The following is a 13849-nucleotide window of genomic DNA, read 5'->3' on the forward strand; positions in this document are numbered from 1 at the left end:
CTGTTACAGCACCGTCAGCCCCTGTCCCTGGTCCCACTGTTACAGCACCGTCAGCCCCTGTCCCTGTTCCCACTGTTACAGCACCGTCAGCCCCTGTCCCTGTTCCCACTGTTACAGCACCGCCAGCCCCTGCCCCTGGTCCCACTGTTACAGCACCGTCAGCCCCTGTCCCTGTTCCCACTGTTACAGCACCGTCAGCCCCTGCCCCTATTTTCACTGTTACAGCACCGCCAGCCCCTGTCCCTGTTCCCACTGTTACAGCACCCACAGCCCCTGTCCCTGTTCCCACTGTTACAGCACCGTCAGCCCCTGTCCCTGTTCCCACTGTTACAGCACCGTCAGCCCCTGTCCCTGTTCCCACTGTTACAGCACCCTCAGCCCCTGTCCCTGTTCCCACTGTTACAGGACTGTTAGCCCTTCCCCGGCCAGTGGATTTGGTAACTCACAATCTCAGCAGTGGAGACACAGATTTTTGTTGCTAATCCCTTAGTTTCTTTCAAAAAGAGGTATGCTTTTTTAAAAAAAAATCAATCCTTGACGTACAAGCTTTAACTGGCAAGAAATTTCTACTGCCCACCCCTTCTTCCTCCCAGTCACTGATTAATGCAATTGATTGGCTTGAGAAGACAGCTAAGAATCAATTGGATTGAAAGGGGAGTCACCCCAAGGAGCCACCGCAGACAGTCTTTGGGGTGGCAGATTTCCTCCCCTAAAGTACATTAGTGAATCACCTTTTTTTTGCCAGTTACCTGGTCACTTTTACAGGGATCATTTATTTCATTTCCAGATATCCCCCCCACTCCCAACTTAATCCAACATTTCAAACTACCCTAATGGGGTGTTATTGACCTTCCCTGGAGGTTATGACACCAGGGTCCTGGATTTATTGATCCAGTGTTAGTGGACCTTCTGATCACCTTTAAATGGGGAGACTAATGTGTGTAGTGCTGCCGGTTACAGTGGCCAATTGCAGCTTGGAACTGCACATATAAAACTGTGCAAGAATGTAAACCATTGCCAGTAATAAATATGTAACCAAATTCCTTCTCAGCTCCCTGATAGTTCCATTTTTGCATTAACATATCGAGGGCAACAGCGGGTACTTTTGTTTCACACTTAAGAAGCAATGCGGGATTGGGGCTTTAAGATAAGCGGACATTATTCTATTTGATTTGATTTATTACTGTCACATGTATTAGTATGCAGTGAAAAGTATTATTTCTTGCGCACTATACAGACAAAGCATACCATTCATAGAGAAGAGAACGAGAGAATGCAGAATGTAATGTTACTTTTATTATTTAATTATGTAATTATTTTCCATTTATACTTCCTCCTGTTCTGAGGTGGCTTGCATTGAGTTTTATCTGTGGTAAGGATGGGCTGGGAGTAGGATGCCTTTAAGAGAATACAGTTAGATCATTGTTGTTTAAAAAAAATTAAAATAATTATTATCTTTTTTAAAGCAGCACTGCAATGAAGCACTTCATTGCAGTGTTAATGTAAGCCTTACTTGTGACAATAATAAACAAACTTTAAGGCACATTGCTAAATTGAATTGTGTCACATATAACCACAACCTGAAATACTGCTACTTTGCCACATATAAAATGATAAGTTGGATTCCACTTCCTCATGTTCTAGGTACGAAATGTTGGATGTGAAGATGGATCAATACTGGACCTCAATAGGAGCTGCTCTTTACTTTGACTGGGATACTAGGCTGGAAACAGACAATGACTCTTACTTGGATCTGCACTACAGATCTCACTGACGATGGACCACGATAACGCTTCCATTCTCGCTTCTCTTCAAGATATGATAGCCAATTCCTCAGAGAATTCCACTGCCATGCCCATCACCTGGGATGAAAGCAGTCAGTTAGCGCTGAGGATTTCGCTGTCTGTCATCCTGGGTATCATCACCTTGGCGACCATCCTTTCCAATTCATTTGTCTTTGTCACCATTTGCCTCACCAGGAAGCTCCACACGCCCGCCAACTATCTCATTGGGTCCCTGGCCGTCACCGATCTCCTAGTCGCCATCATGGTGATGCCCATCAGCATTGTCTACACTGTCATCAAGACCTGGACTTTGGGGCAGATCATGTGTGACATCTGGTTGTCTTCTGACATCACCTTTTGCACTGCATCCATCCTACACTTGTGCGTGATTGCTCTGGACAGATACTGGGCCATCACTGATGCCTTAGAGTACACTAAGCGCCGCACACCTTGTAGGGCAGGCTTGATGATAGCTGTGGTCTGGATCATCTCAATCTGCATCTCCATACCCCCACTATTCTGGAGGCAATCAAAAGCTCTTGATGAACTGAAGGAGTGCGTGGTCAACACTGACCAGATATTCTACACTATCTATTCCACGTTTGGAGCCTTTTACATCCCCAGTGTGCTGCTCATTATACTGTACGGCAGAATTTACGTGGCAGCTCGGTCAAGGATACAGAAACCACCGTCAGCCTTTGGAAAGCGCTTTACCACTGTGCAACTCATCAGCGGGTCCACCGGCTCATCTCTGTGTTCTGTGGGCTTTAATAGCCAAGAGACCCTCCCTCATTCGGGCGAATCCCCGGTCTACCTGAACCATATCAAAGTCAAAGTTTCAGATAGTGTCCTGGAGAGAAAGAGGATCTGTGCGGCCAGGGAGAGAAAGGCCACCAAGACCTTAGGGATCATCCTTGGTGCTTTCATCTTCTGCTGGCTTCCTTTCTTTGTGGTGGCCTTGGTGATGGGCATCTGCAAAGAGGCTTGCTGGTTCCACCCAGTCCTCGCCGACCTCTTCACGTGGCTTGGTTACTTAAATTCACTCATCAATCCGGTCATCTACACAGCTTTTAATGAGGACTTCAAACAGGCCTTCCAGAAACTCATGCGTATCAAACGGTGTTGACCGTGAACCAATTCTATGGTAACTGTGCAGTGTGTGTGTGTGTGTGTGTGTGTGTGTGTGTGTGTGTGTGTGTGTGTGTGTGTGTGTGTGTGTGTGTGTGTGTGTGTGTGTGTGTGTGTGTGTGTAACTGTGCATTTTTCCTGTCATGGGTTGCGTGTGCGTGTGTGTGTGTTTAACTGTGCATTTTTCCTGTCATGGGTTGTGTGTATGTGTGTATGTGTGTGTGTGTTTGTGTGCTTGTGTGCGTGCGTGTGTGAAAGACAGAGAGAGACCAATCTACTGAATTTTCTTTTTAGGGACATTACTTTGTGTCTGCATTTATCTTGCACATTGTACGTTTTAGTACTCTGATTTGATTTTTCACACAGCTCTGTATGAGGGTATATTCCATTGAGAACACTTGCCGCACGGTTCAGTTAAACCCAAGGGAGCGAGATTAAGTTAAGCATTTTTGCATAAGTGTGAATAAGGTAATGAGTTAATTAGAATTGCGATAAATGCTGACATTCTAAAATTGCACTTTAGAATTTTACTATGTTTAAATGCAAATTTTCATTTTATCACTAGGCACTCAGTTGAGATATTAAATGTTCCGTGTATTGAACAGTGCAATACCAGGTATTCACATCTTTGTATCTTCACTAAGCTCAGTTACATAATAACATACCGGCATGTATACTTGCATTAAAAATGTGTAAGCACATGATATTGAAAGATAGAACACACAACACATTACAAACATTTCGACAGGAATATAAAGATTACATTACAAACATTTTGACAGGAATATAAAGATTTCACCTCCAAATTTACGAGCGGTATGATATTATTCTGACCGTCACATTGTCTCATGTCCTTGTAACGTTAGCTATATTTCTATAATCACGGATGGTTGGGCAGTTTTCTGATGAGACGGTTAAGCTATGTGCTTTCAGCTTGTAATAAGATATGTTCAGAAACAGAAACTTGTTCAATAGAAACTAGAGGTAGCAGAGATCACCTTCAATATTAATCCCTTGTCTGCTTTCAAGGCTGGTTATTTATTTATGTTGAATTAACCGAACCAACACCACTAGCTTAATAATAATTTTTTTCTCTGCAGTTAGCTGAAACTGCGGGGCTGTAAGTCGCTGTGAAAAGCGGAGTGAAACCAACAAGACCTTAGTTATATTGTGGGCTACCCTCCATAACACATTGTTACCCGAGGTAAAGCTCAGAGAGATTTTAACCCTATCCATTCAGGTGAAAGAGGACAGGCTGTTAGAATTGGCTGGGTAACTTACCCACTATTAAGGCTCCAAGGATAGAAACATAGAAGACAGGAGCAGGATGAGGCCGTTCAGCCCTTCGAGCCTGCTCCGCCATTCATAGCAATCATGGCTAATCATCCAACTCAATAGCCTAATCCTGCTTTCTCCCCATTGCCTTTTATCCCATTTGCCCCAAGTGCTACATCCAGCCATCTCTTGAATACATTCAACGTTTTGGCATCAACTATTTCCTGCGGTAATGAATTCCACAGCTCACTACTCTTTGGGTGAAGAAATGTCTCCTCATCTCCATCCTAAATGGTCTACCCTGAACCCTCAGACTGTGACCCCTGGTTCTGGACTCCCCCACCATCGGGAATATCCTCCCTGCATCTATCCTGTCTAGTCCTGTTAGAATTTTATAGGTCTCTATGAGACCATTCACCCACCACCCCCCCCCACCCCTGACCCCCCACCCCGCTCAATTAGTCTGAACTCCAGCTAAAACAATCCTCACCCAGTCAATCTCTCCTCAAACATCAATCCCACCATCCCTGGAAACAGCCTGGTAAACCTTCGCTTCACTCTTGAGAGAGGAAGAACAACCTTCCTCAGAAAAGGATGCTTGTCTTAACTATGCAGGTTGAAAACATTGTGACCCTTTGGACCCCAGTCACAATTATACTTGGAGACCTGAGCAGGGAAGTGGTTTACTTTTAGCTGATAATGTAGAGAAGTGGACCTGGGACCAGGCACGGCAGGAGAGCCCCTTTTGGCTCCATCAGAGAAACCTCAGCCTCCTCCTCCCTTTGTTGCCCCTCTTCCCTCCAGCATTACTCCTGAAAATTACAGTTTATGACTTACCTTGGCACCAGCCTTTTCTCTTTGGCATCGACAGTGCCAATTGGTGGCACCTCCTTGCCACTCTCCAAAATGTCACTCCAACCCACTTCACAGAATCACAGAGCCCTGTAGTGCAGAAGGAGGCTATTCAGCCCATCGAGTCTGCACTGACAGCAATCCCAACCAGACCCTATCCCCATAACCCCATGTATTTAAAATCACAATGTTACAGAAACATGGAAAATAGAAGCAGGAATAGGCCATTTGGCCCTTTCAGCCTACTTCCCATTCATTCATAACCTCTTGTATTTATCCAGCCTTCCCATTGACACTTTGGGACTACTTAGCATGGCCAATCCACCTAATCTACACATCTCTAGAGTGTGGGAGGAAACCAGAGCACCTGGAGGAAACCCACAGAGATATGAGGAGAACGTGCTAACTCCACATGGAGAGTCACGCAAGGTTGGAATTGAACCCGGGTCCCTGGCACTGTGAGACAGTCCGTGCTAACCATTGTGCCACTTACCAGCTGCAGCTAGCTGACAGCTTACCAGCAGTATGTAGGTACAAAATGGGAGCTAAAAATTACTTGGCCCATACAATGCCAAGCTCAGGGGAATCAGGGACCTCTTCCAACCCCTCCCAGTCCGTCCCACTAAAGGTTCTAGTTAAATCCAAGCTTGCTTGTAATTCAGCCTGGAGCAGTGAGAGGAATTATTGGAAGCCATTACGAGATCTGGCAAAATCTGTGGAGCAGAAATAAAGTTACTGACTCTGATTGGTGACCTTTGTGGTGAATGTCTGCAGAGAGCAGATGAGACAAGAGTAAACACGCTCTAGTGGCATTAACGATCCTGAGTGCTAAATTAACCATCCTGAGTGCTCTGGAGATACAACAAACTGCCCGTGCTCTCTCTCAAGCCCCAGCTTCACATCACACCAGAGTTGTACTCCATCATAAAGCAGAGAACCAGGAGAAAGGAAGGCGCTATACCTCCTGCCGTTCACTGAGACCTGACTCCAGAAATTAATTTCCGATGATCAAATTGAACAGATTAGATGTATTAAAGGGAACTGAAGATTCTGTGCATGGGATTAGAAATGATAGGATGGAAGAGGTTTACGGGGAGCAGCATGGAGCAGATGGACCCAATGGCCTCTCACCTGCTGTAAATTCCATGTATTTCTGAGCCCATTGCAATATTGGTTGCACACCTGAAATTGCTTCACATTAACCAGACATAGCGGGGGGAACTTTACCAGCGCGTTGCCCGAGGTTCGTACAATCCCACCCGAGGCCAATGGCGAATGTCACCTTGCAAGCGGTATAGTGGTAAAATACCAGCCAGAGAGTGGCACCGCAGCTTTAGATATGTAAAGAATGTCACTGTTTAATTCTAATCCATACTCATTAAAAAGGTTATTGCAGGTTATAGAAATATAGAAAATAGGAGCAGGAGTAGATTACTCAGCCCTCCAAGTTTCTTCCGCCATTCATTTTGATCATGGCTGATCATCCAACTCAATTTCCTGATCCCGTTTTTTTCCCCCATATCCCTTGATGTCCTTTGCCCCAAATGCCATATCAAACTGCTACATAACATGTACAGGAATCTATAGCCGCTCGCACCGGCAGGATTTTCCCATCCCGCTGCAGTGAGCAGAGATTTGGCTGGGTGCCAAATTTTCCAACCTTGCCGCAGCAGTAGTGTGGCCTGAATATCCAGTAGGATCGTGCCCACAATATATTGGTATCGACCACATTCTGTGGCAGCAATTTCCACAGGTTCATCACTCTCTGGGTGAAGAAATTTCTCCTCATCTCAGTCCTAATTGGTCTACGCAGTTTCCTCACAATGTAGCCCTGGACGGCCCTGCCACCAGGAACATCCTTCCTGCGCCTACCTTGTCTAGTCCTGTCAGAATTTTGTAGGATTCTATGAGATCTCCCCCTTTCATTCTTCGAATGCCAGAGAATACAATCCTAATCGACTCAGTCGTTCCTCACCCATCAGTCCGGCCATCCCGGGAATCGATCCGGTAAACCAGTCAAGTCTAGTTATCTGGAGAGTCGTACTGACTGGCGCACTCATTAATTCGAACGTTGCTGCCCTGTTTGCAAACACGCCTCCCTACCTTGAGGTTGACCTTCAACGCAAATTGAGCCGATGATCCGCCGAGTCGAAGAACAGTTCATCATTTAGATCAATTCCGCACGCAGCTCTTTGAACATTCGCTTTGCAAAATGCATGCCACATTTTTCTTAACTGCGATTGCCAAAAATGCTGAATTGATTGAGTGCCTAGAGGTTGAGGAGTAGAAAAAATAGAACGGAACTGAGACGAGAGGCAATTCGGAGCTGTGTTTAGGATGTGTTACATGTCACAAATCCACTGTAACTAACATATTTCATTGGAGGAATTGCAATCTCATAAATCTGTAACAATATTCACCTCAGCAAAATATAAAAATCTATTTGCTTGATAGTCTGTACTGCTTAACCTGCTAAATGGGTTGCAGGACACACATACACACATCTTGCTCAACCAAGTATTTCTTTAACAATTATATATAATAGTTGCTTTTTGCCTGGAAGACTACATTGTAAATAACAATGCCATGGTTATCAAAGATATTTCCTTATATTGTGGAACTGATCTGCCAAAAATCAGAGTTTAATCTATTTATCTAGGCAGTGAGCACGCTCGATGACTTTGGCAACTTTCAGATAGATAGCAACAGTGAATCTTCACAGGATACAGGAAAGAAACACTGATTACACTGAAATTGGACTGTTCTTCAGGAGATCACTGACAAAAATTCCTATTGATCAAAGCCGGGTTAACATCAAAATTCAGAAATGTATGTTGTAATGTACTGGGAGAGTTTAGTCAATGATTGCGCACTAAAGAAAGACTCATTTCACTAATTCAGTCGATGCACTCGATTGGAGGTTGGCCATGCAGGTTAGGGGTGCGGGGGCACCAATCACAGTCTGTGCCCTTGATGACCTTTCCTTTGCAGTAATCTGTAGACAGAAGGGAAAGCAGAATGTTAACTCCAGGGCGTTAACCCGGAAAGATGCCAATGCTGGATACAGAGTAGCAACAGGACTGGACTAATGTTTAATTCCATCTTTACTGCCACAGGTCAGTAGCCTTCCTACCCTTAGAAAAATGGCAATTTGGGCAAGGCATCAGAGGGGGAACATGCCATTACTGGAGTCCGTTTTCTCAGGGCAGTAGGAGGGAAAAAGGTGAGATAAAGTTCCCAAAACAAAGTCTTAGGGTCCGATTTTATCAACAAGTTGCACCGCCCGTTTTCGGGCACGGAAACTTGGTAAAGTCGGGCATGAGGCAAATAGCCTCTGTCTACACCCGCCTCAGCACCCGTTCCCCCTTTACCAAGTGCCTAAAATGGCCGCGATCAGCACCACACCCAAAACGGGCAGGATGCCAACTTAAACGCATTTACATGCCTTTAAATTGACTTAATGGCTGGACGCCCAAATTTAGCGACACTTCCCCCTTTTACCACCGCGTTCGCCCGTCCAGCCTCAGTGTGAAACAGACACGCTCCACAAAGGTCTGTTCCGGGCACTCCAGTTTCCGACCAGGAAACTTCAGAGCTTCCAACGGCTCTATAACTCTGATCGGGGTGGGGAGGGGGAGGGGGAGGGAGGTGGGCCAGATCGTTCTCTGGTGGGGAGGAGGAGGAGGAGGGAGGCAGGTTAGATGAGTCTGTAGTGGAGGGAGAGGGAGATGGATAGGGTCATTATCTGGGGTGGGGAGGGGAAGGAGGGAAGAGGATCAGATCGCTCTCTGGTAGGAAGGGGGGAGGAGGGAGGTGGGTCAGATGGATCTCTGGTGGGGAGGGAGGCGGGTCTGTTGCCACTCTGCGTGTGATTGTTGGAGGGAAGGGGGAGCAGTGGGCCATAATCTGTCTGAGTAGCGGGGCAATGCAGGGTAAGGGGGACAGTAATGTTGTGGGGGTGGGGGCAATGTCTTTGGCAGCCAGGGGAGGCATTATCCGGCTTGGGAGCGATGTGGCGGGGGGACCGTTCTTCTAATTTTTTTACTGCGCATGCGCAGTTGGAGACTCCAAATGGAGCAGTAATGTTGCGAGCACATTAAACCCCACCCACAGCCTTCTGCAGCGTGATTCTGAACCGCTGCTTTTATTTCAGGCAGTGTGTGTATGGGGGTGTCTGAGAACAGGTCTAAAAGTCAGATCTGAAACACTCCCAGATTCAGCAATTCGAATTAAAATGCTAAAATCAGGCCCTTAATCTCTCTTCGTTTTTGCTCGATCCATTTTACCCTCTTACTGCCCTGAAGACTTTGATTTTACCTGTCGGATAATGACAAGATCCAGAGAATAGTGGGTGCCAATGAATGACAGAATACTGTATCAGTTGTACTCAACAGTCAGATTTTGAGAATTTGTGCTTATTTTTGAGAAAGGTAAATACTTTGAGTTTGTTAAAGCAAAAATTGTAATCCCCATTTTCAAATGATGTGCTATAAAATATGTATCATTAAGCACTGCAGAACCAACCACCAAGACTACTGTATAAAACATATCGAGTAAGTCTCGATTCTTGTAGTATATTAATTCCTTGGCTCATATCCCAGTCTGCATCTGATCTCACCTGGGGCAGCGGCTGGGAGTCTACAGTTGGCCTCAGTACCTCTGTGGTGGTGAGGGGGTAGGAATATCAGCTCCCGATTGCTACCTGCCAACACCTTGCTGGGAACTGCACAAGGCCACAGATGCTCAGGGAGGACAGTGTTGGCTTTGACGGAGATTCCCCTCGACAGAAGAATGGTCTGCTGACCCTGCGAGGGCAGGATGGACACCGACTGCTCCCCACGGAACCGTGGTCCCAGACAGATCTGGGGCTTTCAGAAGAGGAAGGCAGAATCTTGAAGAATTGGTCTAAGTTTGCAAGATGTTTCAATCTGACAGCAAGAATGTAATCGAAGCTCACAGAAAGGAAACAGAATTAAAGACCCAAAGAAAATAAGACTATGAATTGAATCTGCACTACAGCCAGAATTAGCAACCTCCTTGTTGATCAAGGCTGATATAATTCTGTGCAGAGCATCTGCTCTGTTAATGGGACAAGCATTGACTAAATAAACTCATGGCTTTGGACTTAACAGCGTTGTGCTCGGAAAGTTTGCTGCAATGTTAAAGTTGTTTACTTTGGAACTTCCATCTGTGTATTAAAGTGACTGTCACTGACAAACTGCAGGGAATTAAAACAAACCTGATCATACGAAAATGTCTTTGAATCAATGCTGCCTTTTCCTCGGTTAGTTTAAGGTGGCAGTGATAGATTCTCTGCCACATTGAAGTCTTTCACCCTGCAAAAATGTTCAGTGTACCTGGATTTTCCTAATCCTCTTGAGGCAGGCTGGGAGGTAGAAGAGGCGGTATATTGACAAGCAAAGGCAAAGGCGGAACTTCTGATACTTTCCCACCACCGTGGCATTCTGCGAGCAGTGGAGAAGGTGGAACCTGACCCTCCTGTCCAATTGTACAGCCGAAATGGCCAAGTAAAGGCCTCTTCCTGGGGCCACTGGCATTTTTATTGTTAAGCGGGTGGGTCCTCCAATGTGTGGGGAGACAGCCTGGTGAACCCTGGCATCCTCCCTGCAGGCTCAGGAGCTGGGGCAATCCCTTCCAATTTATGGTTCATGAAAAAGTCACCCTTTGGCCATGGCCACCTACACAGCAGCCCCCTCCCCTGCCCTTACTAGCCATTCCACCACACCCCCACTCTCCACCCTGTCTACTCTCTCCTTCCACCCACAACCTGCTCACTGAGCCATACGTGACTTGCTTTAGTGAACACCAACCCCACTTGCCTTGACATGAGGGCAATGTCATTTGCTGCAATTCCCAGCTGGGTGCAATCCCAGGAGTGGCCACTGTTCCCAGTGTCACTGCTGAGACCGAAGACCCGCAGCCCTCCCCGGATTGGCTGATGGCTCCTGAAGTGGACTCTCATCCCTTAAAGGGACTGGAACCTGGATGGCAGTTAATTAATTGCGCGATGGGCCTAAAATTCAGATAGGATGAGACAAAGTTAGCCCCAGCTTTCCAGCCCCTATCGGGGCCCCGATTACTCCTAACATTCAGTGTCTAGTGGTAAAGAGCATTCTTTTCTCTTAAAAAAGTGTAAATGTGTATATAACAAAATAACATTAGAGAAGGAACATTCACCAAGGAATTTGGGATCTTGATCAATTGGGCCGATGAATGGCAGGTGGAATTTAGTTTGGATAAATGCGTAGTAGATAAGGCCTGGGTGGGATTGAGGTTGGTGCAGACTCAATAGGCTGAATGGCCTCCTTCTGCACTGAAGGGATTCTATAATAATGTGAGGTGATGCATTTTGTTAGATCGAACCAGGGCAGAACCTACTCAGTTAATGGTAAGATGTTGCAGAGTGTTACAGAACAAAGGGATCTAGGAGAACATGTTCATAGCTCCTTGAGAGTGGAGTCACAGGTGGGCAGAGCGGTGAAGAAGACATTCAGTATGCTTGGTTTGATTGGTCAGGACATTGAATACAGTGGTTGGGACATCTTGTTGAAGTTGTACAAGACATTGGTAAGGGCACACTTGGAATACTGTGTACAGTTCTGTCAGTCTATTATAGAAAGGATATTATTAAACCAGAAAGAATGCAGATAAAATTTACCAGGTTGCTACCAGGACTTGATCATTTGAGTTATAAGGAGAGGCTGAATAGACTTGGACATTTTTGCCTGGAGTGTAGAAGGCTGAGGGGAGATCTTATTGAAGTCTATAAAATAATGAGGGCATAGATAAGGCAAAAAGGCAATATCGTTTCCCAAAGGTAACAAAGTCTAAAACTAGAAGGCATAGAGTTAAGAGATACAAAAGGGTCCAGAAGGACAATTTTTTCACACAGTGAGGTTCTGGAACAAACTGCCAGTACTGGAGGCGGATAATTTTGTCTTTTAGAAAGCATATAGACAGTTACATGGGTTAGTTGGGTATTAGGAGATATGGGCCAAATATGGGCAATTGGGACTAGCTTCGTGGTAAAAACTGGACAGCATGGACAGGTTGGGTTGAAGGGCCTGTTTCCATGCTGTGAACTCTAAGGAGTTTGAAAGCAGAAATCCAGTCTTCAACGTAAGTGCTGGAATCTCATTAGAAGAAGCTCTAATGTTCCTGGTAATCTAATGAGACATTGTGACTCTTAGAGAAGTCCATCCAAGAATCCAACATGAGGCTGCTTGTTGGCTGCTTGAACAGAATGTGTAACATCCCCAGCCCATCACTCATTGATGATAATGTAGTCGCAGCAATCCAGAATTCATTAACTACTTTCTCTTATCCACTTTTCAAGTAGGCTGCTTGGAAATTCAATTATATTTCCGCTCACTTCAGTCTTTTATTATTGAAATTTTCAATAAACCAAGAGAACCTCAAAGTCAATCCTGTTCCTTGCCGCTGCTACTGCCTAGTTATTGTCAAAAGATAACAACATGTAGATGGTGCCCGTTACGTTAATCATGAGTTACACATGGAATGCACAGAAATGAGACAGGCCATTCCACCCCACTGTTAACCAGTGTTGATTCTCCTCATGCAAGAACATGTAAATTAAGAGCCGCGGAATAGACCATTTCATCCTTTGAGCCTGCTGCATCCTTACAACACGGCAGCGCGGTGGCATGGTAGTTAGTACTGGTCCCTCACAGTGCCAGGGTTCAATTCCAGCCTTGGGTGAATGCGCAGAGTTTGCACATTCTCCCCGTGTCTGCATTGGTTTCCTCTGGGTGTTCCGGTTTCGTCCCACAGTCCAAAGATGTGCTGATTAGGTGGACTGGCCGTGCTAAATTGCCCCATAGTGTCCAAAGATGTGTAGGTTGGGGAGATTGGCCATGGCGGATGCGCAGAGTTGTGGGGATAGGGCAGAGGGGGAGGTGGGATTGGGTGGGGTGCTCCTTTGGAGATATGGAGCAGATTCAATGGGCTAAGTGACCTCCTGCTGCAATGTGGAAATTCCATTCTCTTCAATGCCTAACATCTGGCAAATCTGAGTTACGGGAACAGGGTCTGGGTAAGATGCTCTGTTGGAGAGTTGGTGCAGACTTGGGTGGCATAGTGGCACAGTGGTCAGCACTGCTGCCTCACAGCACCAGGGACACGGGTTCAATTCTGGCCTTGGGTCACTGTCTGTGTGGAGTCTACACGTTCTTCCTGTGTCTGCATGGGTTTCCTTCCACAGTCAAAAGATGTGTTGGTTAGGTTGATTGGCCATGCTAAATTGCAACGTGAGGGTGGGAGCAACGTGAGGGTGGGAGCAACGTGAGGGTGGGAGCAACGTGAGGGTGGGAGCAACGTGAGGGTGGGAGCAACGTGAGGGTGGGAGCAATGTGCAGACAGTCTGAAGGAGCTGCAGTTATTGAGCTTTTCACAAGCTGTAAAGCACTTCAGGATACCCTGAGGTCATGAGCAAATAAAACACAAGCTTTTCTTCACTGTTTTTGATGTGCATGTGCTTTCCTGACAGGGCATCTGGCAATGAATGGTGAGCTATCTATTGTCAGACAGCTTGCATTTCAATTACAGTAGAGTTCAATAAAATTTGACAGATGGTATAATAAAAACAAAGTACATCAACAATGTTCAGTTACTGCTAGAATTTCTTAAGCGCTAGTAGATGTCTATATGTCAGTTTTACACTTGTAAGATCTAAATAGGTACATGTTTTAACTAAGTTAGTTAAAGACTTTTAACTATACAGGCACCATTAAATCAGCTTTAGTCTGTTCTATAATCTACCTTGCACACCT

The 13849-nt window shown here is 45.7% G+C and overlaps 1 protein-coding gene across 1 annotated transcript; it reads left to right on the plus strand.

The window, feature by feature from the left end:
* Nucleotides 1-1776: 1776 nt before the first annotated feature.
* On the plus strand, nucleotides 1777-2910 carry htr1d (5-hydroxytryptamine (serotonin) receptor 1D, G protein-coupled). Its single transcript, XM_080211222.1, has one exon. The coding sequence runs from the start codon at nucleotides 1777-1779 to the stop codon at nucleotides 2908-2910; it is 1134 nt and encodes a 377-aa protein (XP_080067348.1).
* The last annotated feature ends 10939 nt before the right edge of the window (nucleotides 2911-13849 follow it).

Source organism: Carcharhinus amblyrhynchos, chromosome 24, assembly GCF_965287045.1.
Source record: "Carcharhinus amblyrhynchos chromosome 24, sCarAmb.v2.hapA, whole genome shotgun sequence".
NCBI classification, from domain to species: domain Eukaryota; kingdom Metazoa; phylum Chordata; class Chondrichthyes; order Carcharhiniformes; family Carcharhinidae; genus Carcharhinus; species Carcharhinus amblyrhynchos.